Raw genomic sequence first — 26375 nt, 5'->3', positions numbered from 1 at the left:
ATATATGTACACCTACAAGTGCGCTTTCAACATGGCTCCATGCTGACCCGATGCTTCCCGCTGCACCGATGTTATCAGTCGGGAATCACGGAACGGCTCTGGTTCGCCTCGAGCCTTGTCACTTGTCCACAGCTTCCTTCTACTTCTCAGCCTTGAGCTCCCACCGCCGACTTCTTGAACCTTGCCTGAAGGTGCCTCGAGTTAACCGAAGTCGGAGGCCCGAATAGCAGGACAAGGACCTTCGTCTACTCAACATGGAACGCTGTGTTCTTAGCTTTGATGGAATACCGGGAGCTGTTTTCAACGCTACGAAATACAGCTGACTTCGGTTTTGATATCATGGACCGGGCACTTTCCCTTTATTCTTGGTGATGTCAAGCTGCGGTAGGTCAAGTTCTGTATTTTTGCAGCCGGCACCTGTCATCAAGTTAATTTAGCTTCTCACCGACCTCGGCCAGCAATGATCTCAGCCCTGCTCCTCCAGAGCTTCGTGTTCCATTTCATTCAAAACTCCCTTGTACACCATCTCTTTCCCAGTCCTCTCCATCCCTATCTAAGCTTATCTGAACCTCTACACCACCTAATGTCCCATAATTAGCGGCCTGCATCCAACAACAAACAAACCACAACAAAGATGAATCCGTAGTCTAGGTAGTGTGGACAAACGGAAGCTCTGCCCAACTGCTCGATGTCGATCCTTGACCCACTTGAAAGCGGCCCGGTGCGGCCCCTCGCATGCTGCTTCCCAGATTCCCTGTGACACAGCGGGAAAAGACTAACCGTTGGTAAACAGCAACTACACTAGTTGTTGCTCTAAGGAGAGAAATGCGATAGTGACCTGCTTGTTTCTTGTGTCTCTTTTAGGTGTAGGGTCCGACTCTCAGACATGCTCCATAACACTTAGGACGAACTGTGCATGGCCGAAGCAGTATGATGTCATCAGGTTGGCTGATTAGTGTGCACACCAACAACTCCAACATAGGCGCTTCTTGATCTTGTTCAAAGACACAGCACACGTAGCGTAGAGTCTCGTGGCCCGGTACTTTGCGGGAGCTGCCGTGAGGAATCGTAAATCTGCACAATGCTTTTAGGAAAAAGGAAGGGATCTCGGAACAGCTCGAGTCAGATGCACCGAGAATGCGACACATTGTGCTCGTGATCATTATCCCGGTTGGTGGAGCCCCTGCCCCCCTTGTCCGCTCGCCGCCAACGCCAGGTACAGGATGCAGCGACACACCGTGACTTTGGGGCTCCCCATCAAGGTTCCTGGATCCAGGAGATGTACCGGCTCCACCGGCAATGTTGGGAAGAACTGGCTGGCTGATTTCCATCACCCTTACAGATAACTATGACTGAAGCATGTAGATTTGATGATGTTGCTCTGTTCCCCCCGATACCCTCCGGGTCTGTATCAAATCCGAAACGGGGTTGTTCTCGCCCCTCCAGACTGTGGGCAGGATCACGCCAATCTGAGTACCTGTGACGCAGGGGAGCCGTGGCCACGCCCACAGCTCGCTGCGACGGGAGGCTCTGAGGTTGCTCGAAGGCGGCTCAAGGGGCGGTGCATCCGAATCAATCAAAACCAGACAAACAAGCTCGACATATCTGGGGATTTGCTGCCTCATTATCCGAAAGGAAGTGTATGACGAATCGGGGCCTTCGAGTCGCGCAAACCAAGGCCAGACCGCCGACTTCGTTGTCCCCCCATGCGTCAATCGGCAAGCTGCTGATCCTGGGCAAGCTAGGAGCCGATGGCCAGGCACGCCAACCGCCATGTCAGCCTCGCCCCCCAACACTTTCCGGGCCGTGCAGGTCTCGCGCCCACGAGGAGCTCCCAGGGACAAAGGAAGGGTCAGGGTTTCAACAAAACATTGCCGTATCTGTCTCCCTGCCCCGTCTTCCGGAATGGGAATATGTTGACTCATTCAAGCCGCCGGTGGACATGGTGAGCGTGAGAGACAAGGCATTCGGGGAAGCTGGAAGGCCGAATTGATAACTGCGAAGGCCGGCGTCACCCGATGTCCTTATCGCGCCAGGCTGGGGATCCACACGCCGCTCGCCCCAGGCGGAGCCGGGGCGAGGGGACCCGACTTTGTCCCAATGCGGTTTAGTGAAAGGCGGAGGACCCAATCGCGTGATGCACTGCGAGGTTCCCTGAGGCAACCGCACCATCTGACGCAGCCGCCTCTTTATCAGCGCCAGCTCCCCCAGCTTCCGAACCCGCTCTCTTCTTCCCTTCTACCCTTATCCCCCATTCCATCAACCAACTTCCCATCACAAAGCCCATCAATCCCAGGAGGAAGAACAGTAGGAGAGTGTTTGTTCGGTAGATTTCTCTCTTTTCTGAGGTCGCTGGTTTATCGACTTCGTCTTTCTTTTCCTGCTCGATTTCACCATGAAGGGCCTTGTCGCTCTCTCCCTCGCGGCCTGCGCGGCGGCGGCCCCTCGGGTCAGCTTTGAGACCATCCACGGCGAAGCCGCACCCATTCTCTCCTCGTCGAACGCCGAGGCCGTCCCCAACTCGTACATTGTCAAGTTCAAGAAGCACGTGGACGACAGTTCCGCTTCGGCCCACCACACCTGGATCCAGGACATCCACACGAACCGCCAGACGGAGCGTGCGGATCTGAAGAAGCGCGGTCAGATCCCGCTGGTTGACGATGTTTTCCACGGGCTGAAGCACACCTACAAGATCGGCAAGGACTTTGTCGGCTACGCCGGGCACTTCGATGAGGAGACCATCGAACAAGTCCGGCGGCACCCTGATGTATGTTCTGACACTCAACCATGGCATTTGTTCCATTTTCTCCGTATCATATGCTAACGATTTTTGATAACAGGTCGAGTATATTGAGCGCGACAGCATCGTTCACACGATGAGTGTCAACGTCGAGAGCTGCGATAGCGAGACTGAGAAGGCCGCTCCGTGGGGTCTGGCGCGTATCTCGCATCGGGACGCTCTTGGTTTCTCAACCTTCAACAAGTATCTGTACGCTGCCGAGGGCGGTGAGGGTGTCGATGCCTACGTCATTGACACTGGCACCAACATCGAGCACGTTGACTTCGAGGGCCGTGCCAAATGGGGCAAGACCATTCCGAAGGGCGATGCCGATATCGATGGCAATGGCCACGGCACCCACTGCTCCGGCACGATCGCTGGCAAGAAGTACGGTGTGGCCAAGAAGGCTAATGTCCGCGCCGTCAAGGTGCTCCGCTCCAACGGCTCCGGCACCATGGCCGACGTCGTTGCCGGTGTCGAGTGGGCGGCCAACGCCCACATCGAGCAGGTCAAGGCCGCCAAGGACGGCAAGCGCAAGGGCTTCAAGGGTTCGGTCGCCAACATGTCGCTTGGTGGTGGCAAGACCAAGGCCCTCGATGACACGGTAGATGCCGCTGTCTCTGTTGGTGTTCACTTCGCCGTCGCTGCCGGAAACGACAACGCCGACGCCTGCAACTACTCGCCCGCGGCTGCTCAGAAGGCCGTCACTGTTGGTGCCTCCGCTATTGACGACAGCCGTGCGTACTTCTCCAACTACGGCGCTTGCACCGATATCTTCGCCCCGGGCCTCAGCATCCTGTCCACCTGGATCGGCAGCAAGTACGCCACCAACACCATCTCGGGCACTTCGATGGCCTCGCCCCACATTGCTGGTCTCCTGGCCTACTACCTGTCTCTCCAGCCCGCTGAGGACTCGGAGTACTCGCTTGCCACCATCACCCCTGCTAAGCTGAAGAAGAACCTGCTCAGCATTGCTACCGAGGGCGCCCTCACCGACATCCCCAGCAAGACCCCCAACCTCCTCGCCTGGAACGGCGGTGGCTGCAGCAACTACACCGCTATTGTCGAAGCCGGTGGCTACAAGGTCGACCACAAGACCACCACTGACAAGATTGACCTTGGTGCCTCCGTCTCGGACCTTGAGAAGCTCATCGAGCACGACTTCAACGTCGTCTCGGGTGAGGTCGTCAAGGGCGTCTCGTCGCTCGCTGACAAGGCTGAGGAGCTTTCTGAGAAGATCCACAAGCTTGTTGATGAGGAGCTCAAGGAGTTCTTTGAGGAGATCGCTGCCTAAGTCCTCGAAACGGCAGCAGCCGCTACCACAGGCGCTGTGAGCGTGTGACTCAATGGGGCCGATGATTAATCCCCCTGGAATGCGGGTTTCACTTTTTGTATTTGGCTTGGTCGTTGGTTTTGGGATATCGGGATGGGCATACAGCACCCTAAGGAGTTCTTGTTGTACTGTATGGTTTAAGTCGGGACTCGGACACAATTTGAACGTTGGCTTGATCTGTATTTTGAAGGCACTAGGCTCGCATTCACATAGTCCACTACGCATGACTCTCACCTATCCTGTCCCTGACCGCGATTTTTGACTCCCCGAACCGTGCTGCGGCTCTAGAATTGCTCCTGCCACACCACATTACCTGGCGTTCCAGGTCATTCCTGCCTCTTCGAAACGTGATAGTCGGCCGTTGGCCGTCGCTTCTGCCATGGCGACTTCCTCCAGAGGCAGCCCATGTTTTGAGGTAACAAACAGAATGTGCCTTGGTTCGCGGCTTTGCGCCGCCGTTATGAGCCTCGAAACCGTGTCACTCCGGACATGGCCATCTCATTCTCCGCGACATACAGTTATTGCCGCAGATTTTAACTGATGATCTTAGCCCCTGTCTCGTTAGACAACTAGTCATTGGTACGACTACACACCTGTTACGCCACAGTCCGTTCCTCTCCCCCCCTTTGTCCAACCGACCGGCTCGATCGATGCTGCGTCGACGCAGCTTCAAGTCCAGACCGGACCTGAGACGCCACAAATCTACCACTAGTTCGTCCACATCGACGACAACGCCGGGAGTCGCCCTCGAGTATCTCGATCCATGCTCGGCGCAGAGAGATGCCCACATCGCGGCCGAGGAGGCATATGTGAGAGCCCGGAACCGCACGATGGCTGAACCGCCGCTTTTCCCCCTGACGCCGCGCCTGTCGTCCCAGCGCCACCGTCGACAGGCGACGATTAGAGATCAGAATGAAGCGCAGGATCTTCGTCGACGTCAGAGCGTTCGTTTTATGGGACCGTGTTCGACACCAGCCGAAAGTCAGGGAGTACGCCGTGACCACAGCTCTGATGAGCTGAACCGAGCGTGCGTGGGAGACACAGGAAACAGCCGTGAAAGAAGCATTCAACATGCAGGCGGGAATGGCGATCCGAATGCTGAAAGCTCCAGCTCGCTACAAAGTGTGGGAGCCCCAGGGCCCCTGTCCAAGACCGCGACAAACTATCTTGATGCCCTCGCGGCCTCCGAGGATTATTACACGCCTGAAGACGATGTTGCGTCTGCCCCTTCATCATACCGGCGTCTTCACAGAACTAGGTCCATGTATACCGATCCTCCGCGAATGAATAGCTTTCACGAAGCCTACCAAGAACAGTCAGCCAACACGTCGCTCAAGTCACGGCCAGCGTCTACATCTATGTCTCGCAGGCTATTTCGATCGGACCCCAGCGCCACCAAATCTCCACGCGAAACTCCGGTTCTTAGGGCTCCCAGATCGATGAGCTTTTTGAGCACACGGCGGTCTCGATCGCAGCTCGGTAGCCAACACCGAGAGAGTACGCTGGACTCGGGTGCTTCTGAGTTGGCCGATGTTCCAGAATACGGATCATTTGCAGATGAATCCGCGACAATGCGAATCAAGCGCAGGCCATCCTCTTTCTTTGGTTCCTTGAACCGTCACTCGAACTTCCGAACGCGCCGATCACTTCGGGACAGTAGCCCATCGCAGTCTGTTGCGGACCTGAACAATCACCCACAAGATACCCCTGACCAGTCAGACACATTGAAGTTCAAGGCTCGAAGGGCTTCGAGATCCCTGAGGATTAAGCTGAGAGGCATGTTTTCCAGCACCAAGTCAGACGATGAACCCCTATCGATCCCTTCTCAGCACATCGAATCCCGCCGAACGCGTGTCGCTGGCATTTGTCCTCTGAGCTCCGACGAGGGGCCAGCAGACGGAGACGAAAAGATTCTCTGTAACCCGGCGGCCAAGACACCTATCATCCATTTGGGAATGCCCCAGACCGCTCGCTCCAACCAGGCAAGCCTAGAAAATCTCAGCTTCGAACAAATCCGCAACATCTCAGACGGTTCGTCCTTGACGAGCTGGGTACACTCGGGGCCCAGCTCTCTTACCAGCCAAGAGCAACAACAGTGGAGAGAATGGGAGAAGCAGCGCCTCTCTGTTATTGGAGAGAACGGCGCCCATATTCCCTCCCCATCGATCCGGAGACGGACACTCGACCCCGGTCTTTTCAATCCGCTGAGAGGGGGGCCCGAGAATGGCGAATCGGTGGCTGGGCCGGTGGTGGACAGTCAGCGGATTTACTCGGCCCTTGTTAAGCGAATGAAGTCACTGGACTCCCGAGATGAACAAGAAAATGAAGGTGGGACTCAGGGGTTAGACGACACGCCAGACACGATTCGGTCTGTCATTCCGGAGAGAAAGTATGCGGCCTCTAGCACCACATCTACACCAACACGAGCGCCCAGAAGGGCCACCTTAACCCAAAACACTGTTGATGAATGGGGAAGGCGATCAGCCACCCCTCTCGCCAGCGATAAGCTGGCTCATGAAAAGGTTGGCCCGGATTCACAACTAGGGACTACAGCCAGTCCGGCATCCCATCTTTTCAGGACAGAAAGTCTGTATCGCCACGCGCTTGGCAAGTCTATGCAGGAAGAGCAAAAGGCCTGGGGACAATACGGTTCTACCGCTGATGAAGACTCGGATAGCGGCACGCAAGTTCATCACTCGGTTGGCCCCCACACGCAAACCACCGACTCGGATTCGGCCAAAGATCTGGATTACTCCGAGAGCGTGTATTCTTCAGACGAGGGCGACCATGTCTCAAAGACTAGGACGGTGGTCAGGGGGCCTCGGAAGCAGAACATGACGACGGACACACCGGCTCTATACCGCCGCCAAGCAAGTCATCGCGAAGCGTCGATGGTGAGCTCAGCCGAGTGGAAAACTTGGCTGTCCGCTAATGTTGACAAGTTCGAACCGACCCTGTCCCCAAAAGACCCAACCACGTTCAGGGCCATGTCCCCCGCGACAAGTCGCCGGCGCTCACTTCACGGCCATGTCCGCGAGCAAGCCCAGATCCATGACGACACAGATTGGGAAGATGAAGAAGAGGCTGGAGAGGGAGATGACGTGTTTCAGTCCGTCGTTGTCTCTTCTTCCCGAGGGGCCCGGAATACCACTGCAACAACTGCTGTTGCTGCTGCCACTGCTTCTACTTCCACTACAATCATCCCAGCTACCGCTCTTGCCGCATCGATTACTACTGCTGCGGCTCACAACGGTGCTGCGCCTCTGGGCCGTGTCGAACCCAATGTTGTCAAGCAACCAAGCGATGGTAAATGGATAGGGGTTGGAAAACGGTCGGGGATTATCATGGCAGGAAACACGCGATCCAGTCATATCAAAAATGAGAACGAGAGCCCAACTCGACCGACTCGACCTCCTCCACCCCCGCCGAATTTACGTAGTCGAACCCCGCCGATCCCACCTAGAAGCAAGCTGAGACCGGAACCGTTGCGGATTGTGAGGCCGAGCTTGGGAGATATGGGAATGGAGTTGGCCAGTCCTGGGTCTCGTGCTAGTGACGGAGACGACGTGATGAGTGTGCTGTCGAGTCCGGGGTTGACCGAGGCTGTTTTGAAGCAGTTTGGTGGAGGGTATAGCAACCATGGGAATAGCTTGAATCGGACGAGGGGAATTAGCGAGATCTTGGAGGAGCAGGGGCAGGGGACAACCGTTAGAGGGGTGAGTGCTGGTGATGGGAGGGGAGATGAGAGTTTTGCGTTTGTTTGAGGGTGTGTTTGTTTGTTTGTGTAAAAAGGAGGGGTGGGGTTAAGGAACTTATTACGGTACAGTTAGCAAGGTTGGCGGAGTAGAATATGGTGGTGGACTAGGGAAGAGACACGATGGTGGGCAGCCTGAGAGGTGGACTGGGCGGTGTGGGGGTTTGGGGTGTTGGGATAATCAGTGGTAACTTGGAAATCATAGTATACATAGTTCTGGTTTGAGCTTGGAATATCAAAAACGGGAAAACATAAAAGAAACCAGGGGCGCAGAGTGTAGGTTGGTGGTTGGGGTGGTGTGTTTTCTAAATGGCGAGGGGGTATGGGAATTTGAAGCATAACACTGTTAAGAAAGAAACTGACGCTCTTTTTCAACCCCGAGATTATCACAATGCTAGGTGATTGCTCATATCCTGCCTGACACCGCACTGCCGGTCTAGGCTGGTTTGACTCAATGGGCATTTTCAGAATAGTCTCAAGATACTACTGCATGCATACCTTTACACAGGTCGGTACACAATACGTCATAGCCGAAAGAAACTTGAGGCAGCCGAGAGTACACAGTACATACGTAAGGTAGTAAGACAAAGTTGAGTGAACATATTGATGTATATATATTACAATTGCAATGGCAGCAAAGAAAGCTCTATATAAGCACCATTCCATCCCACCACATCAAATCAATCAACAAACAAGCCTCTTCTCCTCCCTGCTTGCCCCTCTCGGTGATGCTCCTCAGCGACCGTTAACACGGCAGAGACGGTCATCGACCTGTTCCCAGCGCTCGTTGCCGACGCAGGGGGTGCACCAGAAGACGTCGTGGGGGTCGATACGGCGCTTAATGGCGAGCCTGGGTTTAGGGGGGTTTGGGTTAGTTTATTGTTTACTTTTTTACTTATTTATTGAGTATTGGGGTGTGTAGGTTTGTGTGTTTGTGCGATTTGATGCTTGGGTTTGTGGGGTGAGATAAAAGCGGGATACATACAGTCGCTCGTAGTTGGGGCCCCAGAAGGTGTGTTGCCAGTCGGGTTCTTCGTAGAAAGCCTGGATTGGGGGAGAAAGTTGTCAGTTTTATATTTAATCTCAATCTCACTTTTTATTTCCCAGCAAAGGCTACGTACCTCATTCATATAAGCACCCGAATCCGGGGCCAATTCCCTCAGGGCAGCCACACGGTCGCTGACCCGCTTCTTCACGATCGCCCTAGACGTCGTGTTGGAGGGCTCGGCTTCCTCACCCATGGTCGCGTGGATGTAGGCCTTGCGCCAGGCGGGCAGCACCGCGTTGCTACCGCCGCGCGGCTTGGCGTTGTGGACGCCCTTGCCGGACACCAGGTACGCGGTCGATACGCTGCCGCCAGTGAAGCCTTTCCAAGCCTCGGCGCTGTGGGTCAGGTTGGCCGTGAGGGCCTCGCGGTCGAGCAGGCGGGAGCCGATGTAGAAGTCGGAGCCGGTCGGGGTGGTGTCGTAGTGCTTGGAGTACCAGTCGGAGAAAGACGTGAAAGACTCCGGGAGTTGGATCGCCGTGAAGTGGTTCGGCCAGGTCGTGTTGACGTGCTCGAACACGGGCGCCCAGAGCTGCTGCAGAGCTTCGGGGGATTGGTTTTGAAGGGCGGCGGACATGACGAAGCCGGCGATGGTGGTGTTGCCGTCGTCCAGGGGGTTGGGGTACTGCTGGAAAACGTACGAGTAGCCGGACATGCCCTTGTCGCCCATATCGGGCAGTTGGCTGAGGACGTAGGCGATCATGTCAAAAGTGACGCGGGTGTTTTCGAGATCAGGCGTGATGATGATGTTTGTGGTCGCGTCGATCTTCATCGTGGGGTAGGTCTTCATCGTCACTGAGGTCATGACGCCAAAGGTCGAGGCGCCGCCCTGGATCAAGCGAAAACAAAGAGTGAGTAAAACACGGAACAGATATACGAGTAGAACCGAGGGAAAAGGGGCAAAAAGGGATGGATAAACGTACACCACGCAAGGCCCAGAAGAGGTCTTGGTTCTGACACTCGTTGGCCGTCACGATTTCACCGTCAGGCGTGACAGCTTCAATCTCGAGGACTTGATCGGCCGCAAGGCCGTGGGTCGACGAGAGTACGCTGTGCCCGGCGCCCGAGACGTACCCGCCCACGGCGACGGACTTGGCGCCTCCGCCTACGACGGTCTGGCCGATGGAATCGAGCGCATCGTAGAGTTCCCCCATCTGCATGCCGCCGCCGACGGTGACGGAGGTGTGGTCGATGGTAAAACTGCATCCGGCGGGCTGAAAGGTGTCGTGGGTTTGGAGCCCCCGAAGGTGGTGCACCCAGAGCGAGAGAGAGTTGGGGGAGGTGGAGCGGCCAAGGAAATCATGACCACTGCTCTTGACGATGATCCGGATGTTGTGTTTCTTGGCTATATTTGTTATCAGTAAGGGGTATAGAAAAGAGATCAGGGAGAGCTGCTCTCACCAAACTGGACGCCGAGCTGGGCGTGGCGGGCCTCGGTTACGTTCACAACGTATACAGGATATCCTTGACCGCTGCACGGAGCACCATCGACGGGAAGGCAGGTGTCGTTGGCCCACTGGTTCCAGTCGACGGACACGGGGTCGGCCTGGTGGTAGTCGTAGGTGGACCATCCGTCTCGGACAACCTTGCACTCTGCGGAGTCGAAGGCTCCCGGTCCGGAATGACAGACAGCGCCTGGAGGAGTTGGTTGCAGCAGTCTTCCGGCAAGCGACTCATTAAGGCTGTCCCACTCCTTGGTTGAGGGCCAGTCTGGTGTTCCGGGAACGGCTTTGCAGGAGGCTTTGCAGGACGAGTGGCGAGTGTGGTCGTTGCCGATGGTGATAGACAGCTTCTGCTCTCCACTGGCTGCTGTTACTGCTGCTGCTGCTGCTGTGAAGACTGGAGAGACGAGCTGGAGAGCGAGGAGGAGGCTGCGAGAGAGCGCCATGGTGAACAGATGGACGCCCCTATAAAGGACTCTGATTGAGGGGGGAGGAGAAGGGTCGCGATGTGGGAAGGGTCAAGGACGAGCAGTGATCGACCTGGGATGTTGTTTCGAACAACGGTCGTAGAGGGTTTAGCAGGGCTGGGCGGTTCGACTAATATGTCTTTTCACTCCTTGGCACGCCGCGATGGTCGTCTAGGGTGTCTTTCACTCCCACAGTACCCTCCCGTGCCGAGGATCCGGCCGTATTGGTCGGTTGGGTTTGCCATTGGCCTTGGAGGCGAGTTCAGCTCCCTGGCAATGCTCCCACGATCTTCTCAGACCACGCGTCGACAGCTCACCCCCGAACCGATTTTCAAACCAAGTTGCCTCATTCGACACCAGCTTTTGATCCGATAGGAGGCAATCCGAACCCTCGTCGCCCCACAATACACGTGTACGCAGCCATTCACAAGTCTTCTCAACTGTATTTCGCGAGGGATACGGCGACAACCCGAGGAGAACGAAGGCCCTGTCCCACAGCATAACTAACCTCAAAGGGTGCGCTTGGCACGCTTGGCAAGGCTTGATTCAATTCCATGCGCCCGTCAACATCGTTCGTTGCGAGTTCCTATTCTTTCCGGAATACGGATATGATACGAATATGATGCGAATACTTGCTGCTCGGACTGAGAGCCTCATGAGGTTGATTGGAGTCCTCACTGCGGCTGCGGTCGGGACATGATGCCCAACGACGTCGTCAGCAACCAAATTGCCTTGTACCGATTAGGTAAGGTGCCAAGTTGTCCGTGCGAGACGCGCCAGCGGGCTTACCATCCGGTCATTGATCTGTTAGGCAGTGGGAAATACGGTAACATTGAGTTTGGTAAGGCTGATAACTGTGGGTAACTGTAGTGTAGTGTACACGTACTGTATCTTCGAGAGGGACCTTCAAAGCGATCGGGGGATGAGGCGGTAACAGCGGCTTGGTTCTAACCCACTGAAGGATTGTTTTCCTACCACTGCGGTCGCTTCTCTCTCGAGTATGGGGATTCGACAACACCGGCATAAACCTGCCGAGAATGGTACGTGGTTACGTGAGAGTTGCGCGTTTTCAGGATTCAAGTACATAATCCAGGTCCACGGCACACACTATTTCGGCCTTCCTTTCTATGTTTCATTACCCAATGGTAGCTCTCGCAATCAACAAAGGAAGAAGAAAAAAAACCAAATATCCATTTTTGCAAATACTATGTAGGCATCGGCGCCATTCTGTTGCTGGAGGCCTCAGCCCTATTGCCGCGTGAGCCTTGTACGGATATTGCAACCCTCCTTTGATGAGGTTGATAGGACGGGATGCTGGCGGAAGCAGGGGCTCACGAGTCCTGCATTTCGGCCCACCCAGGGCCCGAGGCCTGGGCCGCCGAGGGTCAACGGATCGCAGCATCTGATCTCCTCGACAAACATGCGATCCGGATACACGGGACCTTGAGATGGAAAACGTGACTAAGTCATGGTCCACACGTTACAACCACTAGAACACGGCATCGACGGCGTTCTTGCTAAGTTTATTAGTTTGTCGCCCTCCTTCGTTCAAAGCCGGCCGCATTGTGTGTTTAGAATCGGGAATGAACAATGGTAGGATGATGCTCTGCCGCTGGGCTGCGCTTGACGAAACGGTAATTTGAGACGCGGTTGGGGGCCGGGCCTTGTGCCTTTGATGAACACTCTCCCCCGCGGCAAATCGCTGAATAACTAACAGCCGACGCCGCAGAGCTGTTGGTAACAGATCGTATACGACACGAAAACGGTTATGCCGCTGCAGCGTTGGGGGTCGCCAATATCTTGATGTTATAAGATGTTATAATAGATGGTGTTGACGATTCCGGTCAACCCAGTCGGGTATTGAGCGTCCGGAAATTGGGATGCGGTGGGTGTGCGAGGTTCCTTGGGTTTCTTTGGTGGAATTGGACACATCATCATTTTGGCCGGTTACAAAAGTCTCAGCCGGAGAACCCCTAACATGTTGCAGCGGCAGTTAACAAAGAAAAGAAGAAAAAAAATCAGTCGCAAAAGAAGACGGTAGGTGAAGTAGAACATTGGTAAATTTACAGTGCTGTTGTGAATTGGAGAGTCGTTGTTTTCACATTCCAGTTTCCATTGTTGGTTGAAACTTGGGGCCCGAGGCTCGGGTGCAAGAAGAAGTGGATCCATCCTCTGCCAAGGCTCATGCTCACTCACCCCGCCTCATCGAAGCATTGCGATTCTGGCCCCCGCCAACGCCCCCTGTCAGTCCAGCCCAAATGCCAATGCCAGGTATGACGCCGTAATCTCCCCCCCTGGCCTAACATTTTTCTCCAACACCAAACCCAACTTTGGAGGACATTTTCTCCCACATCACAAGAGCCGCTCATGACACTTAACGTCTCGCATTGGTGCCCGTCACGTCGGGTATAGCAAAGCTGCAGGCTATCCGTCGCAATCACTACTGCTCCTGCTCCCTCCCGAACTTCCCCGTGGCGCCCGCAGCCGTTGTCGCTCGTTAAGGCTCCGTGTCGCGTCCCACGGCATCCCGCAACTTTCCACCCATACGACCTGTCGCATTCGCCCGCCATGAACGCCATCCAACAAAAGTGCCGCCCAAAGCACCAGGTGCTCGTCTTGAAGTGCTACCCACGAACTACCAAGGGTGCCGTGGACGTCAAACCCAACTCGAGCGAGCTCAGCTACCTGCTCTTTTACGCTCAGTCGCGGCGGTCCAAGATCCAAAAAGTTGGAAGCTTCCTTGAAAAGAAGACGGCTAGCGATGTCTATCGCCAAAGGATAGGGTACACATCTGTTTGCTTGTGGTTGGCGCTATGCCGAACCTTCCCCCCTTTTTGTTCCCCGCGAAGTGCTAATGCGTTCGGCCTCGGGGAATTAGCAATGTGCAAGTCACGCTGCAGATCGTGACGGCGCTCATCGAAAAGACCCCCAACGACCTCCCCCTTTTTGCGACATGTGTTCTCCACATTCTCGACCAGATCCTCAAATCGCACGACATTACCATGGTCGAGTCCTCCGTCCCCACGTTCGAGGCCTTCTGCACCCACCATGATTCGACGTCACTCATGGCTGACCAGGCCTACTTGCGCCAATATCTCGACGTCGTCCAGCAATACGCCTCTCTCGCCTCAACGCGGGCCTTCCCCGGAAGGTTGGAACCCAGTAAGCCGATTGCGCTTCGGTGGAGGAACACAGGGTTGAAGGCTATCAAAAGCGTTGCCTCGTCGGATGTCCTAGCCTCGGTCACGGCCCAGCACTACGACCTTGCCGTCCCTATGGTCCTTGAGAACTTGTGGACCGACAACGAAGATTTTCTAGAGGTTTTGTACCAGCGAGTTGAGATGGAGGAGAAAATTGGCTCATCGCTACTGAGGAGGCGGACCAGTGTTGCGACTGTACAGACGGCCGAGAGCGAATCCAACAACCCGATCGCGCTGGCCGACACTGCCGTTGACATGGATAAGCTAGCCGAGGAAGACACGGGTGTGCTAGCGATGGAGTGTCTGCGGCAGATTTTCGTGGCGACTAGCCGGTCCCAGGCTCAGGGGGCCACTATTGCACTCCTCAAGTTTATCCAGGACCGTGTCAGCCAACAGGAGGAGGTGGTCAGGACGGATTCGGATGGGAGGGACAGCGGCTGGGCTGTCAAGATGTTCCTGCTGGTTGCACGTTGGGCGCCAGTCGCCGACCGCTTCACGATTCTCGTCACAACCATGGATTTCCTCGCCCAGCTGCCCCTGTCCGACGACACGCTACGTCAACACATCGTGCTCGCAGCCTTGATCGGCGCGCTGCTACGTTCGGACGTCAACCTGATCGGTCTCAGCGTGATGGATATCCTTCTTCAACTCACTGCCCACATCCGCAAGCTTGTGCAGATGCCAGGCGACCCGAATAGCATGCGGACTGAGCCGCATGTCCCTGGTGAACCCGACCCGCGCTATCGTGCTGGCCTGGACTCTGCCGAGAAGGTGGAGCTGGCTGTAGCGGAGCGTAATGATCTCCTCTACCGACTCCAGGAGTGCATTGGGGATCTAGCCACGCATGTCTACTACGCTGACCAGATCTCTGACATGATTTCCACTATCCTCCAAAAACTCCGGCCGTCGCGCTCCAACAGTAGCACCTCAGGTTCTCCCCCTGCAGACAAATCCGACACGCCCAAGTCATCTGAGCAAGCCCTGGGTGAAGAGCACCCTCCCCAACACCAACACCATCACGCCGATTCATTGTTCGCGCTTACCGTCGCTAAGATCGCCGCGCTGCGAGCTATCAAATCGGTTCTCCTCGTCGCGAACCCGCGGTCTAAGATGAGCACCAACCTTGGTCTATCAAGGAGCCGGGTTCCCGTGCAGGTATGGGAAGGGACACAATGGCTCCTGCAAGACCCGGACGGACTTGTCCGGAAGGCGTATGGGGACGCTGTGATCACGTGGTTGGACCGTGAGACGACCGCGGCCGACTGGAAAGCCCAGGACGAGACAGCCCGGTCGGTGGTTAAGAACCGGGATATGCATAATTCGTCGCTCGCTAAGCGAGCAGTGTCGAGTGCTTCGGGGCGCGAGAAACCCGCCAAGACGCCTCGATCGCATTTCTTGCAACTTCTCCATCTCGCCATCTACGAAAACGCGATCCAATACATCGATTACGAGACGGATATTCTACTCCTCCATGTCCTTCTGGCGAAGCTGGTTGATCGTCTAGGGGTCAACGCCGTCCGATTCGGCCTCCCCATGATCTTTAGGCTCCAGGAAGACATCCAGGATGCCGAGACCCCGCTTCACAAGGTCCGGTTGGGGAGCGTGGTCCACGGGTACTTCTGGGCGCTGACGGAGAAGTTTGATTTTGAAGGGTCGATCGTGGGGCGGGCGATTCACAACGAAATTGTCCGGCGCCGTACCAAGAGCTTTTGGGTCGAGGGCGTTAACATGCCCGCGCCCCTTATCGACTTGGTCGGAACACCGGGGACTGTCGCCCGCCAGCCGAGGCTCCCTAGCGACGAAATTGAATCGGAGGCATTGCTTCCCTTCGATGAGCGGCTGGGGCTTGTGGACTGCGTATGCACGGCATACCAGGAGCAGACGACCTCGCCGTCGCAAAGTCCGGCCGCTAGTCCCGGCCGCAGCTTCTCACACCCGATCCTGGGCTCCGCAACGAGCAACATCCCCAGCATCGAAACCGAAGATGAAGTACCGACTCTGTTCCGCGAACAAATGCTGGGCGACTGGACCCGCGAATCTGTCCTCGCAGCCGTGCAGACGGCAAGCAAATCCGCATCGATCAGCGGATCGCGGTCCGGCACCACCGGCACCAACCACCGCCTCAATGCTAACGGAGGACTGGCGGTCAATGGACACCACGGGCGACCAGATAAGACCTCCCCGCACGGTAGCAGGACGAACCTCCGGCCAACCCCTTCGCCGATTGGTGGTGACGGACCGCACAAAACGAGCGTACGAAGCGGCCACTCTCAGGGACCACCACGCAACAGCGAGCCCAAAGAACAGGTCACATCCGTCGAGCAGCTCAAGCTCGTCCTGTCTGGCCACCTGCAGCCACCACCATCCATGCACGGCCCCAAATTCCAACACGACGACTCCAGCAGCGACAGCCTCGTGAGCTACGACATGACCCCCAGCGAGCTGTCGTTCAACCCGAGCATGCTCCCTGGCAACGAACACACTCAAACAGCCACAGCGTCTAGAACAACAGACAAACTCGACCATGCCGCTGCTCATCAATCACGCCCTGTCTCACGCGACCGCAAACCCTCCCTACCCGGCGGCCCCCTCAACTCGTACCCGCCCGACGATGAGGACGACCACGAGTACGAAGACGACGAGCAAGATCCGGACCCCCACACCGACGGCATGCATGTGCCCCCCGTCCCACCTCTCCCGTCGGGGTTCGCCTCCAACGGCGGCGTATCCAGCGCCACAACCCGCGTTCAGTCCTCCACCACCACCGCCGCTAGCAGCCGCGCATCACCCGACAGTCGCGCGCCCACCATTCCCCGGCCCTCGACTTCCAAGCGTAGCGTCAAGAGCCGAACTGGCGGTGGTGCTGCTGCTGGTGATGGTGGCCACCGGCCACTTTCGTCGTCGTGGGCGATGGCGCCGGAGGAGAAGCCGCCTGCGATGGACTTGAATGCGTTGCTTTTGGGGATTGATGCGCATGCGGGGGAGCAGGGGGGTGGGGAAGGGCTGGGGGCTGTTAGTCGCCCGCCTTATTGATTGATTTATTGATTCTGTGTTTGCGATTGCTTGTCTTCTACAGCGGTTGGGTTGTTGGTTTGGCTTGATATGGGAAACTGGGGGGTTGAGGAATGGATCAGGTGTTGAAGTTGGACCAGAAGTGTTTATACAGCACAGCAAAGCGGGCGTGTCCGTGATTGACGTTAGAAGGTGCTTTCTTTGTTTACTCCTCCCATGGGGTGGTGATATGTGTTAACAGAGCCAGTCGAGCAGTTCAGCAGTTGTTGTATATTACATTTAGGCCTTCTTTTGCGATGGTTTCTTTTGTATTTTCTTTTTTCTTTTTGGCGAGGCGAAAATGCATTGGGATAGGCAGGCAATGTGGGTGGATGGAATATGGTGACTAGCGGTGTGGCGATCGAAATACGAATACATACTTGGTTTTTACTTGGTCAATGTGGCTGATGGCTTCTTTTCACCTTTGATCTGCATGCTCACGTCGTGACATAGTTTGCGATGGTTTGTTCGTTGTCTACCAGGTATGTTGAAACTTTGCCTTGGTCTTAGGTAGAGAGACAAGTCGGAACGACAAACTTCTGGTTGCACGGATACAGTCAGTGATACTAGAAGGGTATGGACAGACGGAGTCGCGAAAGAGTATTTTCCCCGTCGCATTCTTATCTTCTCGAACGAGGCTCACCCCTAATCACCGAGAAACGAGATCAACACAAACCCTCAACGCCGAGTCCCACCACTTCCATCAATTGGAATCACTGACGTCATCCTGGCCCTATTCCCCAATCGGAAAATTGTCTCTCAAGCTACCCTTGCTTAGCGGTCCTGGACCCTTGTTGCAACGGCAAGACCCGATCCCTTTTTGACAAGAAAATGCTTCCCCTCCAGTGGAAAACATCGTCGCTTGCAACCCACCACCACCCTTTCCTACAACACCGTCCGCTACCGACGTAGCGATCACACGTTTCTCGGCGCTGAGGTATCTTCGGTGCATACATACGTCGGTGCATGTACCCAATTCCGAATCATACGTACAATACATATCGAACCACCGACTTAACAATACCCTCACCGACTTTCACCTCCCCGCGATCGCACCGACTTTTCACAGACCCCGACAAAACAAAGAAAAATGCGCCCCACAGCGAGGCTCTGCCTCTCTTCCATCTTAACCCCGCTACGCAATCCCACCACCACTAAGACCATCCCAATAACGACAGCAGCGTCCGTGACACGCGCGTTCCACACCACTCCCATAACCACCGCCAAAGTCGTCCCTGTCTATGGCACTGGCCCACCTCCACGTGCCCCCGAACCGAGTGCCGAGTTTGTTGCGGAGGAGCGTGCCGAGCGCGAGGAGAGACTGGCTAGGCGCCGTCGTCAGGCTGAGTTGTTGAGGCACGCGGGGGGTATTCAGGGGTTGAGGAGCGATGCGCACGCACATGCACAGACACAGACACATGGACAGGGACAGACACAGGGACAGCATGGGAAGAAAAGTACTGGGTTGAAGAGGAGGTTTTGGAAGGATGTTTCTGTGAAGGAGGTGGACGGTATGTTTTTTTGCTTTTCTCTTCTCTCGTTGAGTTGCGGTTGTTTGAATTCCCCCGCCTTCCACCCCTTCTACCCACCTTCTCTTCTATCTCATCTCCTTCGATCAATCAACCAGGACCTATACCTAACACACCATACCAACCCCCAGGCTCCCTCGAAATCCACCTCGACTCCCGCCCCCTCCGTCACCCAACCACCAAAGCCATCATCCGACTCCCCCTCACCAAACCCCATCTCGCCCACGCCCTAGCCCTCGAATGGGACAGTCTAACCTCCGCCCAACAAGCCACCAAACAACACCTGATCCCCCTAACCAGCCTGATCTGCCGCGCCCTCGACATCGCCAACTCCCCGACCCCCGAAGCCACCCGCACCGAAATCACCACCACCCTCCTCCGCTACCTCGACACCGACTCCCTCCTCTGCTTCGCCCCCGTCGACCCCGACCACGACCCATCCTCATCCTCGCCACACCTGCGCGAACTTCAGGAACAAGCCTACGCCTCCACAACCCGCTACCTAACCGCCCACGCCTGGCCAGGCATCTCCATCATCCCCGTCCTCGACGGCACCGCCCTCCTGCCGGTACCTCAATACCCCGGCACCCGCGAAGTCATCCAAGCCTGGGTCATGGGGCTATCGCCTTTTGAGCTGGCCGGGTTGGAACGCGCCACGCTGGCTGGTAAGAGTCTGTTGGTTGCTGCGAGGCTGATTGTAGAGTGGAGTGAGGAAGGCGCCGGGAAGAGCAAGGCTGCTTCTACTGGATCTCAGAATCAAGAGAAGGGTGAGGGTAACGGGGGCAAGTTTGGTGTGGAGGAGGCTTCCCGGGCCGTCAGTCTTGAGGTAGACTGGCAGACGGGGCGGTGGGGCGAGGTGGAAGACACGCATGATGTGCAGAAGGAGGACGTGAGGCGTCAGTTTGGGAGCACGGTGTTGCTTGTTTCGGGGCAGGGGACCAAGACGGAGAGCGGCTAGGTCTGCTTAGCTAGAACTGAACAGAACTTGGGAAGATGAAGGTCGTTTAAATTGGGAGATGGGACCGGAGAGAAGAAGAAAAAAAGAATAGAGGAGGAAAAAGTGGACAGCAAGATCTCTGTAAAATCACCCTGTAACTAACCATACATGCTAGTGCCTAAGCACGCTGCTTGCAAATAGCTGTACAATGTAAACAAGCTAACATTTCAATGAATCCACCCTATTGCCCTACATGCAAACTGGTCATCAAGGACAGGTCCGTAACTTGGGGGAAGGTCGAAGCAAAAGCCAGGACAGGTCGATTGTGAGCAACAGAAATAATGCTCGAGGAAAAGAGAAAGTGAAAGATATAAGAAAGGAAATAAAAGAAAGAACACATAAAAGAAAGAATGTTTAAAAACAAGGCATATGGTTCCTGCCACCGGCGAAAATAACGCACAAGTAGCCCATCATAGGACCCGACAGCGGACTCAAAAGCCGTCGTAGGCGAAGCTTTGTGCATGCTCCGGGATAGCTCCTTTGGAGTAAGCGTCGGCCCGATCATCCAGGTCCGCAATGCGCATCGGGTCAATATATCGAGCGGTAAGTGAGAAGCGGCGATTGCCCTTGGGGACGACGGCGTGCTTGTTCTAGTCAGCTGTCTGGCCCAAAGAATGCAACCGGAGGGGAGTTATTTACCTCATACGCAGCTTGGATGTCCCTTCCAGCCATGACCATCATGTCACCATGCTTCATAGGGACAGAAAGAACATCTGTGTAGCACACCTTACGCCTGTATTGCCGTGTTCGGTGGTTGTACTTCGCAATGTTCTTAGGCCGGAAATTCATTGAGGATGGAGAGCCTAAAGAGAGTGCAGCCACGGCGGGTCCGAGTTCCTTTTCGCCATCGTCGTGATACTACAACCGAAGGTTAGCAAAAATCATCCCATGGGTTGTAGGGTGCCATACGCTGATGCTGTCATTCTCCATGTAACCGAGCGCGAGCAGCTCATTGAAATCGAAATCATCCTCGATGGGAATAACAGCATTATCACCGACCAATTGTGGATCCAATGAACTAATGAATGCATTGGATTGCTCGATGGCAGCTTTCTTTGCCCAGATCAAACGATGTAGAGCACGGAGGATCTCATCTGGTGCCCCTGAAAATCCACGAGACTGAACTTGGACGCCGAATTTATATCTTGCACCCTAGGGATAGTTAGCATGAGCATTCAACGTGTAAAATAATTAATCTAAAACGATATTCCGTACGAAGTTCTGCTGGAAATGACGGGTAAGCCCCTCGAGCTTATCTACATGACGTTGTTAGTTCACATCAATTATTACATCCAATAACCCCTCCTACTTACGCCCTGCTATGGCACTTGGATTTCTACAGAGGCCCAAGTCAAGTAGCTCGAGCCTTCTAAAGAGATCGTCCGGCCCGTCTACCCTGCTGTTGATCGCGTCATTGGCGGAGAAAATTGAAAATGACCCGATGATACGGCCGTCGGGGCCGGGGAGATAGTACTGCGAAACCTCGAAATCACCCAAGCGCAAGGTTTGGCCGAGTTGAAAAGGGGTCTGTGGCGCTGCTAATTCACGTGGGAAGTCGGACGCTTCAAGAGTCGTAACATCCACCTTCATATCAAAGGAGATCTTTTGGTTTGACCTTCTGAGGCTGGCGTCAAAACGGCGGTTTTCGTTTCGGAGCATGTGCCCTGGGTATGGGCGCATCACTGCCTCTTCCTCGTATGTGCAGCTTGTGTTTTCGCACTTCAAACGGTTCCAGTAAAGCCGACGACAGGCACAGCCGCATTCACGGCAGACAAATCCATTTCGGCACGTCCCCTCTGTTCCATGAAGGTTGGTGAGGTCGAGCGGTTCCGGAAAGAGGGAGGGAATCCGGCCCACAAAGGGAGTTCTCTCATTGAGGAACACGCTGGTGTAGGCCAGACTATTGATATCCTCAACGGGTCCCTCGGGAAAGATAAAATACTGTTCGCATTTGTTATTGAGACAAGCCCAGCCGGAAGTAAAGATCTCCTTGCTGGGGGCATTGCATGCGTTGCAGGTTGACACGGGAGTCTTTGTGAGCAAATCATACGCCTCGGGCTCTGCGACGCCATCCTGCATGGGGCGCCACCAGGATGGTTCATCCAGATCGGCCTTCTCGAAACGAATGCGCCAGACTGCAACGATCTTGCCGGATTTTGTAACCTGCTTTTCCTTCCACACATCGGTGATGTGGAAGTACGCGAGCACACAGTAAGCGTGCGGAGGCTTGCAAGGGTATAAAGAATGACTCTCGCCTTTGAAGAGTCAGTAACGGACTTGTGCTTTTCCCTGGGAGGTTTGGACGTGAGACATGGGCAAGCTTACCGGCAATTACTGCAACCAAGCCCTTCTCCTGGTGAGTCTTTCTGATGGCATTAATGCCGCCTTTGTCGTCCGAGGCGTCCTGATCCCGAATCATTCCTTCCCCGTTAGGACTTTTACGACGGCCACCGCCCCTGTAAAGTCTTGCAGTTAGTAACAAACACAAGATTATTTAGGCTGGAATAAGGAAATGTGGACGCTATGGATGCCAGCCTTACATTGAAGAGATGATGACCTGTGTACCAAACACATCCCGTGGCTCAACTTCCGAGTCCATCAAAAACCCCAGAGCGCCTACGGCCTTTCTGGTGTAAAGGCCGCTTTTGTAGGACTTATAATAATCCAACGCTTCGCACAAACCGCCGCGTTTTTCGGCCCAGATAAGAGGCTGGCCTATTGAAGGCAGGCCGCTCCTCTCGACAGAGCCGTCACCAGTGTTGGAGGCCTTAACGCGAGTGGACTTGATACACTTGTCCAGCGCCTCGTCCGCTGAGGGAATATCCGTCTGGGCCGTTCCATCGTCATGTTCGGGCAAGGGCGTATCTGTCTGGGCCACCTCGTGGTCATGTTCGGCTGAGGACGTACCCGGCCGTGTCACTTCGTCGTCGTGTCCGGTTGAGGGTGTATCTATCTGGACCACCTCGTGGCCATGTTCGGCTGAAGACGTACCCGTCTGTGTCGCCTCGTGGTCATCCGAACCCTCTGTGGAGGTAGTGGAAGGGGTCATGGGAAGGGATAGATCTACTGAGAGGGACCCCGTGTCCTCAATTGCGAGTGGGGTCCTAGGAGTGCCGTTAAGGCCTGCGTTGCGCTTACGGGATGTTTTCTTGCGAATGGATCCGACCTTGGTAGCGGGCCGGGGTTGGGTACGTTGCCTTTTGGGCGTCTTGGAAGGATCAGTTTCGAGATCTTCATAGAACCTCTTGGTCTTTTCCAGTGAGTTTTGGAACGCAGGTCTTCTGGGGCCTCTTCCGGTGGCCGGAGCAGATGCCTCTGAGACAACTGCTTCGTTTGTGGTAGGATCCATGTTTTCAAACAAAGTAGACGTGAATGCACCTAGTGATACTTGCTGTCCACTAATTAGCACACCAGAAACAATGAGTCGATATATCGTGAAGAGGAGAGTGAAACAACTGAGAAATAGTGATGAAGTTACAGCTGATGATAAGGGACGTTCGGAGTAAGGCCAGCCAGGAGTACAAGGGGATATAAGTTCGTAGTCCTGAGCGCTTAGATTGTACAAACAGCGGCCCTTGGTATTCAGAAGGCCTAAAGGTGACAGAACGAACGCGCCTGCAAGCCAATTCATCATGTAATCATAACGATTACACTTCTCTGAGTCAACTAGGGGGTTTTACGTACCTTGGATATGTAGACGATAGCTGGTGAAGGTGGCAGGAGAAAAGAATCTGGTATATCGTGCTTCCAGTGTTCGCCTTGAGCCGGGTTCTCAGCTTGCTAAGATTGATACGGCTAAATACCACAGACTGTCAACGTCAGGAATAACAGAAGCCTGAGATACACCAAAGCCATCGTGTGAAGGGAGTAATATAGGCACTGAAACTTCAGATACGTTCCGGCGTGGAAATAGGAAACCCGATTCAAGGTAGCGAGTAGGGTCCTCCACCCTCTTGAGAACATAAAAGTATGACAAGGAGGTATGACGTGCAAGGGCAGACTAGGAATTTAGAATGCTAAGACATGGGGGAAATACTAAGAAATGAAGGCTAGTGCTTGCTGTGGTTGGGAGGCGAAGAAAGTTTCCAATATCTGTGAACAATGAAAAAGTATCAAGGGGACTTAGAAGGAAATTATAAGTGGAAAGGCATCTGTTGGTTAACAGGGGCGAATATAGGAAGGTGAGATGGGCTTGGAAGGTGAACCGCACAAGGTTGTTAACATATCAGTCCACAGACTCGAAAACCGCCTGCGTGGAGAGTTCGCAAACCGAGGTGATATGTCTCTTGTTGACCGGCCATCCGAACTCTGATAGCGTTCTTGTCGAAGACATGAGATAAAGAAGTGGGTTGCCTTGGGACACCTATCTCAAGGCCTTGTAGGACCCGATACCGTGTAACAAATACTGTGATGAAAACTCGGGAATGTCCCCCACCCAGGAGAGCCTGAATCGCGCGACCTCAAGGTTGGACTCACTATCTTGCCGGGAGCGGAGACTAGCCGGGTGACTTTGCTGGGAACGGGTACAGGTATAATGCCCGTGCTGATGCTGGACTTGACGGTGGGCGGTTGACTTTGAACCCCCAATAGTGTGAGCTTGAAATCTATCTAGGGGAGTTAGCTTATCTTGCTTTTAGTCGACAATGAAAGGAGTGCCCAAGGGGCCCAAGGCATGTTGGAAACACGCCCTATAACGGGTCTGCCCCGGCGATGATTGTGTTGTAGAGACATTGAAGTCATCATAGGCTCGAAAGCTGCGTCTTTGAAAGACTTCGAGGATGCTGAGTCAAAGGGGCGGACCAAAGGTGACTTACAGCGTGAGAGCTTATAGTATAACACGTGCGCCCGTCAACCGTTGACTCGAAACGGTCACAGTGAGAGTGTAACGTGGCGAAGACTCGTGTGGAAGATATGGCGGTGGATCTAGGTTGCGAAAGACAAAGTGATTGAAGAGAATCGTGGGGGACGGAGAAGAAGGGAAATGGAAGAAGGGCGGGGTAGGAAGGGCCGTCGTCCGATGTCCTTTTCAAGGGACCGCAGTCGGATATAATTAAAAATGTAGAATTCAGTAACTGATACGCTGAACCTCGAGAATAATTTACCAGTCTGGCTCGAGTTGGGTGAAGAAAGGGGGGAGTTGGGGGGAAAAGGGAGTGTTAGGTGATGAAGGGGGAGATTGTGGTGATTGAACGAAGGAGTGTATGAGGGTTGGAAGAAGAAAAAGAGTAAGGGAACAGGCCAACCGCGTGGGCAAAGAAATTTTTGAATGGACGAAGCATTGTTCTTTCCTCCACCGACTGGTGATGGCTTCCGTCTTGGAAGGAGCGATGGCCGAGGAGGACTGTACTTGAATGCACGGGCCACTATGTTTACACCTCATGGTGCTGACGGGAATCTAAGGCAGTGAGTGAACCGTTGAATTGGGAGGATATCATGACCGGAACGATCCAAGCTATATGTCAGAACTCTGCTACCAATGTTGCAATGCACCTCTAGGTGCACGGCAGATTCAGACTCAGAATGTATCAAGCGCGACAAGTTAGTCAAACCCTTACTAACATCGCAAGTTGCCTATGGTGTAATTGGTTGGTTTGACAAGCTCGTCGCAGGCACCTAGGCGCATAAGGGGGCCGTGAAGGGGGTTGATTTTCGTGAGTCAGATTCAACGAGGTCATAATTGATCCATGGTGAATAGTGAGCGGAGTAACTGTCGTTGATGGTATAACTAGGCGTATCCCTTGTCACCGTTCGGCCCAAAGACAAACAACATTGAAATATTACTCAGTTACTGGATGCAATCAACACCTGACTCAAGGGTATGCGACGTCGCAACTGAAGCAGCTCAGCTTCTGTGTAGGGGATTATGTAGTGATCTGATGGGAAAATCATTTTTGCTGCGATTAAATAGCGAGACATGATTGTGAACGTCTGTGTCGTGACTGCACAGCCGTAAGTAAAGGCAGGGAAATATGGTGAATTTGTCGACAGTGGCTGTTGTTTACAATTCTCAGGGGCTAGTCAGAGAGACGTGGGCCAGACAACCTTGTCCGAAATGGTGCGCCACTTACCCGATTAGTCTTGCAAGGGGCTCATCGCCAACGCCACTGGTGTTTGGTGTTGAGTACATAATATATCCTAATAAACAAATCCAACAATCTCAGATATGAAAACGTTCAAAGTTGACTGCAGAGTTTTCTAATGCAATCATTTGGCCGGCTGCTGCGCTTGAATGTTCCAGTGGGAGAGGAAGCACAAGTTCTCTGATAGGTGTAACCCATCTTCAACCCATCACCAGCATTTATTCCCCACATTCTTTGTGCCGAGGAGTTGGGGAAATGCGGGGAAGTTGCCGAGCTGTTCTCCAAGGGGCGCTGCAATTGGCAGGGGTTCCCGACAGACGCCAAGTCAGGGCTTGTGGGCGGTGAAAGCGAGGTGGTTGTGGTGGTGTTGGGAGCGTCCGCAAGGGAGGGTGCTGGACTCTTCGCAATGGGAAGTTGGTGGGCAAGCTCGCAGAATATGCACTCAGCAGTCCGCAAGGCTCGGGTTGTTCGGTGTTTTTTTGCTTGGTACCACAGGGCTGAGGTGAGGAAGGGAGGCCTTGGAATCGAAACTTGTCGCCAAACCGGGTAATGAATGACCCGAGATCATATCCGATTTAGTTGGCCGAGGTGACAACCACCCTCCTCCCTTCTGATCCCAACGGCTGCTCCTTACAGGGGGTTTCTGCTATTTTTCTCAGCAATACAAAGATAGAAAAATACCCGATCGCCTCCCTCGA

The 26375-nt window shown here is 54.4% G+C and overlaps 6 protein-coding genes across 6 annotated transcripts; 4 read left to right on the top strand and 2 right to left on the bottom strand.

Moving 5' to 3' along the window:
- Positions 1-2395: 2395 nt before the first annotated feature.
- Positions 2396-4073, top strand: C8A04DRAFT_26478 (serine protease; the record flags this gene model as incomplete). Its single annotated transcript, XM_062779937.1, has 2 exons — positions 2396-2767; positions 2841-4073. 2 exons carry the CDS (start codon positions 2396-2398, stop codon positions 4071-4073), a joined length of 1605 nt encoding a protein of 534 aa, XP_062639104.1.
- A 466-nt stretch (positions 4074-4539) lies between these two features.
- Positions 4540-7959, top strand: C8A04DRAFT_35545 (uncharacterized protein; the record flags this gene model as incomplete). Its single annotated transcript, XM_062783212.1, has 4 exons — positions 4540-4589; positions 4825-7418; positions 7464-7606; positions 7939-7959. The coding sequence occupies 4 exons, from the start codon at positions 4540-4542 to the stop codon at positions 7957-7959; spliced, it is 2808 nt and encodes a 935-aa protein (XP_062639103.1).
- A 642-nt stretch (positions 7960-8601) lies between these two features.
- On the bottom strand, positions 8602-10799 carry C8A04DRAFT_26476 (uncharacterized protein; the record flags this gene model as incomplete). Its single annotated transcript, XM_062779936.1, has 5 exons — positions 8602-8716; positions 8852-8910; positions 8988-9740; positions 9835-10256; positions 10313-10799. 5 exons carry the CDS (start codon positions 10797-10799, stop codon positions 8602-8604), a joined length of 1836 nt encoding a protein of 611 aa, XP_062639102.1.
- Positions 10800-13388: 2589 nt separating this feature from the next.
- On the top strand, positions 13389-17053 carry C8A04DRAFT_10355 (uncharacterized protein; the record flags this gene model as incomplete). The annotated part of the gene is made up of 2 exons (XM_062776551.1): positions 13389-13603; positions 13699-17053. The coding sequence occupies 2 exons, from the start codon at positions 13389-13391 to the stop codon at positions 17051-17053; spliced, it is 3570 nt and encodes a 1189-aa protein (XP_062639101.1).
- A 1108-nt stretch (positions 17054-18161) lies between these two features.
- Positions 18162-19558, top strand: C8A04DRAFT_26474 (protein atp12, mitochondrial; the record flags this gene model as incomplete). The annotated part of the gene is made up of 2 exons (XM_062779935.1): positions 18162-18582; positions 18732-19558. 2 exons carry the CDS (start codon positions 18162-18164, stop codon positions 19556-19558), a joined length of 1248 nt encoding a protein of 415 aa, XP_062639100.1.
- A 470-nt stretch (positions 19559-20028) lies between these two features.
- Positions 20029-22946, bottom strand: C8A04DRAFT_26473 (uncharacterized protein; the record flags this gene model as incomplete). The annotated part of the gene is made up of 7 exons (XM_062779934.1): positions 20029-20181; positions 20237-20455; positions 20507-20749; positions 20813-20853; positions 20911-21852; positions 21923-22053; positions 22138-22946. The coding sequence occupies 7 exons, from the start codon at positions 22944-22946 to the stop codon at positions 20029-20031; spliced, it is 2538 nt and encodes an 845-aa protein (XP_062639099.1).
- Between the last annotated feature and the right edge of the window lie 3429 nt (positions 22947-26375).

This window comes from Dichotomopilus funicola (genome assembly GCF_033296635.1).
Source record: "Dichotomopilus funicola strain CBS 141.50 unplaced genomic scaffold C8A04scaffold_13, whole genome shotgun sequence".
Taxonomy (NCBI): Eukaryota; Fungi; Ascomycota; class Sordariomycetes; order Sordariales; family Chaetomiaceae; genus Dichotomopilus; species Dichotomopilus funicola.
Note: the sequence above shows the minus strand (reverse complement) of the source record. Positions and strands in the feature narration are given on the sequence as shown.